This window comes from Perca flavescens, chromosome 15 (assembly GCF_004354835.1).
Source record: "Perca flavescens isolate YP-PL-M2 chromosome 15, PFLA_1.0, whole genome shotgun sequence".
Classification (NCBI taxonomy): Eukaryota; Metazoa; Chordata; class Actinopteri; order Perciformes; family Percidae; genus Perca; species Perca flavescens.
The window spans coordinates 351,198-357,786 of NC_041345.1; the positions used below are offsets into that span (position 1 = coordinate 351,198).

General features: G+C 40.8%; 1 protein-coding gene across 1 annotated transcript in view; it reads right to left on the bottom strand.

The window, feature by feature from the left end:
- Positions 1-1,296: 1,296 nt before the first annotated feature.
- LOC114569932 (tryptase-like) overlaps positions 1,297-6,589 on the bottom strand; it is a 16,562-nt gene continuing 11,269 nt past the window's right edge. Inside the window, 1 exon segment of the mRNA XM_028600090.1 lies at positions 1,297-2,067. Within this exon segment, the coding sequence (XP_028455891.1) occupies positions 1,828-2,067 (240 nt within the window). The 3' untranslated portion in view covers positions 1,297-1,827.

Below are 6,589 nucleotides of genomic sequence, written 5' to 3' on the forward strand. Positions count from 1 at the left end.
GTTGACATACACGAGTCCCCCACCTTTGCTTTTTCCGCTCGCTTTTGTGTCTGTCGGCTCTCACGGCAGTGAATCCCAGCAGGTCCACGTTAGCATCTGGTACATGGTGCTTTAGCCACGTCTCCATAAAGATGAACATTCTGCTCTCACGGTAGAGCCGCTGGTTGTTCAGCGCCGACAACTCGTCGATCTTATTTGGCAGCGAGTTCACATTCCCTATGATTACGGATGGAATCAATGGCTTGTAGCGCCTCCGATTCTCCGCTAGGTTGTCCTTCAGCTTAGCCCCAGCCTTGCAGCCCCTGGGTCTCCTCCTCAGCTCCGCCGGGATAGGGTGCCGTATCCCGGCTCGTCCCTTTGTGCGCAGAGCCAGAAATTCCTCTCTTGAGTAAGTGAGAAAGCTGGCTCTTGGTTGCATTTTAAAGTCTGAAATATCCATAGGATATATATGAAACATAATCTCTTTGCAAGAAGAGTAAAAAAAAAAGTAGAAAGAAGGATAAAATAGGTTAAAAGAGCTAAAATCTGGAGAGCTACTGGAGAGGCAGCCGTCTCCTACAGCGCCCGGATCATCATCATCAAAGGGTTAAAATCCTGAAAATGATTGAATGTTTGGTGGTTTTGGGTTTTAGGTTAGAAGTTGTTTAATTGATTTATGAAAAAAAAAAGCAGAAAAAAATATTGATATATGATTTAATAACAGTTTTTGTGTGCGTGGACATTTATGCCTCAAAATGTATCCAGTGTTATTTTTTTTAAGGAGGGCATGCGGGTTAAAGCAGGATATCATGCTGTGATTGGATCATGAATTTTGTGGCCATTTCTGGTTGGTTTACTGAAAAGTAAAACCTCTTAACAGCTGAATAGTTTTAGGAAGAGATAGTGGTGATTGAAGTTATTTAGGGTAAAAGAATTTGCGCTGAGCTCCATTAGGGTCATTTCCCCTCAGTCTCTCTGACTGGACTGGACTGGAAAGTTGCGTTACTGCCGGAAAGGTTGCCTTCATTTTAAGATTAGGAAACCTCTTCCTACCCAACCTGTGATTTAACTTGTAACATCTCTTCAGGTGTCAGGAGTCCTCAACAGGTGTTCTGCTTTCAGAGCTGGTGAACAGTTACATAGAACACAGGATGTCCGCTCTACAGGAGGGATAACGTCCATAAGTACATTTATCATCGGAACTGCATTTCACCATCAGTGCAAAATATTTTTCTTCAGGTCAAACATTTGAACAAAGACTCACTCTGTATATTTAATCATTTTCAGTTTGAATGATTTAAACCAAACGCAGAAATGTTTCACTTTCACAATAACGTCTTTAATTTAACTTCATTAAAAAAAACTACGTGATGTTTCCACAGTAGATTAAAACAATTTCACATTATAGCAGCAAAACATCCAGATATTCTCTTACTCAGCTTCTCTAATGGGAATAAGAAGATGTGATGCTTTTCTTACATTTATGTGACCATAGAGTAATTGAGTTGAATAAACTATTTGAATACATCTCTTTGGGCGATGGGAAATTATATATTTGTCCAATTTTTTCTGATCATTTTATAGAAAAAAAACAATGTATTGATTAAGAAGATAATGTGCACGTTGATTGGTGATGAAAATAATCGTCAGTTGGGGCCCCACCCGAAAACATAAGACATCTTCCCGTAATACAGAAGTTATAACATTATATACACATTTAAAAAGAAGTTGTAGCAAAAGAAAGAAAAAGATGAGACAATTCGAAAGATTAGACCCTCTTTCTGTCATTTTCTTGTTTATAAAGACAAAGTAATCCAGTGATCCAGTGATACCGACTGTTCGACGTTGCTATGAAAGCACAGAGAGAGAGAAGAGAATAGGGAAAAAGGACAGCAGCAGAGGAGCTGAGAGGGAAACCAGATGAGTGGTTCCAGATGTTATCTGGTTGTTGATCCAGGAGGTGTACTGGGACACTCGGGCGTAGACTCCTGGGAAGCCGGGCTGAGCACAGCCTTTTCCAAAACTCACTATTCCGATCTGGACCCACACAGAGCCGACTTTAGTCACCAACGGGCCGCCAGAGTCCCCCTGAACAGGTCAGACACAACGCTTATAACACCAGCACACTGCAGCTATACATTTACTAGAGTATTGTACATTTTTACTTTACTCAAATATTTCAATGTTCTGTTACTTTCTACTTGTACTCCACTACATCTTAGATAAAATATTGTACTTTTTATTGCACTTACCGCAATAAACAATATGATTTATTGTAGGATATCATATGAAGACCTATGCACAACAATTTCTATGATATAATAAGAAAATACGGTGACCGCCGGCTGGTCACATGACCGATAAGTTCAGCGTTCTTTACGGTTACATTTAGCCGACAAACGGTGACTCTGAGCCGGGTACAGAGCTCCGTTAACTTTAGTGGCTGTTACAGTCGAGTGTAACCGACACAAACGTGAGCATCATACGGCGACGGCAGTTAAATTAGGACACCAAAAACAACCACCAAGAAGACTGACTGGCGTGCGTCAAATGTCTCCGTTTGGGTCCGTCCAGACTACAAAGCAAACAAACCAAAACAGGGCAGCAGAGTTTCCAAATGTTAAAGTTTTAGGAGCTTGGAAACACCAGAGTAGTGTGTTCAGATGTGAAGCATAAACGTAGCTAAAGATATTAGTTTTCAAACCAAAACGTAGTTGTATAGATGAAGACTAAAACGAAACCCCCCAAAAAAAGTTAAAAATGAAAGCTTAAATAAATTAAAAAACTAATAGCCTTGTCTTGTATTTGCACTCCTTCCTTATCTATTCCCACCCCCACATATCCCGTACAGTTACATTCAGCACCACTAGATGGCAATCCTTTCAGAGTGACAAAGAGTGAGTCATGCGGTGACGACAGTTACGTTTAGACACCAAAACAACTAGTTAAGGTTAGAAAAAAGATCAGGATTTGGATTAAATCAGTCCAGGGGAACAAACCCATTTCCTGGGAGGAGAACTCAGCGCCCCAGCTTGAGCACTGTGTTTTGACCCACTCACTCGACCTTCTTGACTACAATGTAGATTCAATGCAGAACTATAACTCAGGACTTAAATGCTGCTTTGGGTTCTCATACAGCAGCACTCAATGTGGGGCTGTTATTACAGGGCTTTACTTTTTACTTCAAATGGCTCATAATCTAAAATAAAACATCAGAATTGATTAGCTGATTATATTGTTTATTTCAGTCTGAATCTGTGAAGTAACCCATGACAAGGTGCTCTTTGTATGCTTTTATATAGGCCTTAGTGGTCCCCTAATACTGTATCTGAAGTCTCTTTATATAGACCTTAGTGGTCCCCTAATAATGTATCTGAAGTCTCTTTATATAGACCTTAGTGGTCCCCTAATACTGTATCTGAAGTCTCTTTTATATAGGCCTTAGTGGTCCCCTAATAATGTATCTGAAGTCTCTTTATATAGACCTTAGTGGTCCCCTAATACTGTATCTGAAGTCTCTTTATATAGACCTTAGTGGTCCCCTAATACTGTATCTGAAGTCTCTTTTATATAGACCTTAGTGGTCCCCTAATACTGTATCTGAAGTCTCTTTATATAGACCTTAGTGGTCCCCTAATACTGTATCTGAAGTCTCTTTATATAGACTTTAGTGGTCCCCTAATAATGTATCTGAAGTCTCTTTATATAGACCTTAGTGGTCCCTAATACTGTATCTGAAGTATCTTCTATATAGGCCTTAGTGGTCCCTAATACTGTATCTGAAGTCTCTTTTATATAGACCTTAGTGGTCCCTAATACTGTATCTGAAGTATCTTCTATATAGGCCTTAGTGGTCCCCTAATACTGTATCTGAAGTCTCTTTTATATAGGCCTTAGTGGTCCTCTAATACTGTATCCGGGGGGGTGTGGCCTTGCCCAACTGCCACTTTGCTCCTCCCCACTCATGGGTGGGCCAAATTCTCTGAGCGGGCAAAGCAGAGAAAGGGGAGGTAACCTTTCTCCTTATGACCTCATAAGGAGAAGATTCCTGATTGGTCCATCTGAGCTTTCATTTTCTCAAAAGGCAGAGCAGGATACCCAGGGCTCAGTTTACACCTATCACCATTTCTAGCCACTGGGGGATCATAGGCAGGCTGGGGAAATGCATATTAATGTTAAAAAACCTCAAAGTGACATTTTTATGCCATGGGACCTTTAAAAGCTATAGTGTGTAGTTTATTTCTCCCCCATGGGGCCGTGGTGGGGTTAGGGGTTAGAGAAGCAAGCTTGTGACCAGGAGGTCGCCAGTTAAATACCCAGACTGGTAGGATAAAATCTGGGTGAAGAAAGTGAAAGAGCAGCACTTGTCCCTCCCTCATTACCACCACTGAGGTGTCCTTGAGCAAGGCCCTTAACCTCAAACGGCCCCAGTGGAGCTGCTCAGTGGCAGCAGATCAGACTGTGTTTGTACCGGGCAGCTTCCTGGGGCCTGTTTCACAAAACCAAGATAAGGGATTAAGCCGGGATTTCCCGGTTATCCTGGATGAATTTAGCCTTGACGACTCTGTTTCATAAAAGCGGAGGCACATAAATCACAATGGAGATTTATTCTGTGTAGCTAGCCTGCTCCTGACAAGGCTAACAGCCAGGATTTATTTAATCCACGAGCCTTTTCTGATCACCCAGCAGTGGTTTTACCCTGTTGTTATCAGCCTGGTTTAAAATACAACAGGTGCATATTGCTGTTCATTTAATTATTTAAAGTTGTGACCATTATTTTTTCATTGCTACGGTTATATTGCTGTATGAAATAAAAAAAAAAAACATTTTAACTGAAGTCTTACTAAGGGCAATACATACAATGCTGTACATGTGTTTCTATAGTTGAATAATGCATCTTGAATAGTTTAAGTTGATTAATTTTTTTTTTAATTCTTTGACATAAGGATCATGTTTGTTCTGCTTCCATGTGCATTGTATTTGGCATTCTTAGCACACAATTTGTGTTGTCCAGTAAACTGGGACTATAATTTGGGAGGATTGTACAATTTTAAGAACATATCCTAACTGTACAATCCTCCCAAATTATAGACTTAGTTCACTGGACCAGTAACTATCTAGTTATGTAGGCTACTGTACATTCATGTAACAACAGGGAGAGGACACCTTAATGGTTTTTTACCTTTTATTTTGCTGGGGGGAAATAACTGATGAATATACTCTGTTCCATTCATGTTTATAGTGTGCATGGAATTTATCACTTTATTATCTTTATAGTTTCTAGATTTTAGAGTCCAATTTCTTCAGTGTCTTTATTTTCTATGTCCATATATATGAGGGAGCAAGGCATATAATATGTAGAGAAGGAAACTGGTCCTCTATAAAAAAAAAAAGAAAAACGTGTGGCAGATAATAGACTAAATGATAGTCTTAAAAAAAAAACATTTAAGAACTACTGCTCTTAACTGAAACCATTCAATGAGTCACTTGTCATTTGCAGAAACCAACAGTTGTACACTTGGCATTAAAAGCGAGTAGTGGAAGTTAATATGACTTAGGAAATTAATATTTTAGCCAATGAGAGAGAGGGAGGAACAGAGTGAAAGAGATATTTACGCTTCATATTCTAGCATTGTAGAAAATTGATCTTCATGGTAAATTTCCTGAGGAACATTATCTTCTGCTTACTTTTAAGGCAAAGAGTACAATTGTTAATTTGTGCAAATAATTAGTAGCCTAATCATTGAATGGTAGGATTATGATGGTTTCCATTCAGATCAGTGGTCAGTTAATGTTTATGTTTAGGCTGCTTACACATTTAGTCGGTCCGTGATCGTCTGCTGCTTTCTCTCTGTTTCAGTACAGCAACAGTGTTATTTTCTTTTTATACAAATACTGTATTTCACGTCATCATACTTCCACAAGAAGCTGTGGCTCTCTCTGTATAAAGTATGTACAATGCGTATTCTCCATTTTGGCATCAGTAAATCTGTGATCGACCTCGCGGTCTTTTGAGGAAATCCGTGGATGCGCATCTATCTGAATTAGTTGAGCCTGACTCGACCTAGTCTCTCCTCCTCAGCTCCTAGTCTCTCCTCCTCAGCTCCTAGTCTCTCCTCCTCAGCCTGACCTAGTCTCTCCTCCTCAGCTCCTAGTCTCTCCTCCTCAGCTCCTAGTCTCTCCTCCTCAGCCTGACCTAGTCTCTCCTCCTCAGCGCCTAGTCTCTCCTCCTCAGCGCCTAGTCTTTCCTCCTCAGCTCCTAGTCTCTCCTCCTCAGCCTGACCTAGTCTCTCCTCCTCAGCGCCTAGTCTCTCCTCCTCAGCGCCTAGTCTCTCCTCCTCAGTCTGACCTAGTCTCTCCTCCTCAGTCTGACCTAGTCTCTCCTCCTCAGCCTGACCTAGTCTCTCCTCCTCAGCCTGACCTAGTCTCTCCTCCTCCTTTTGTGAAACAGGCCCCAGGTCTGAATGTGTGACTGTGATCAGGGTGATCCAACAAAAGAGAGGCTTCCTCTCTGTGAACCTTCAAACCATCAGTCAATGCTAGTAGCCAAGGAGGACACGGAGGATAAAACAACAACAACAACAACAACATGATCTTCACTCAATAATGA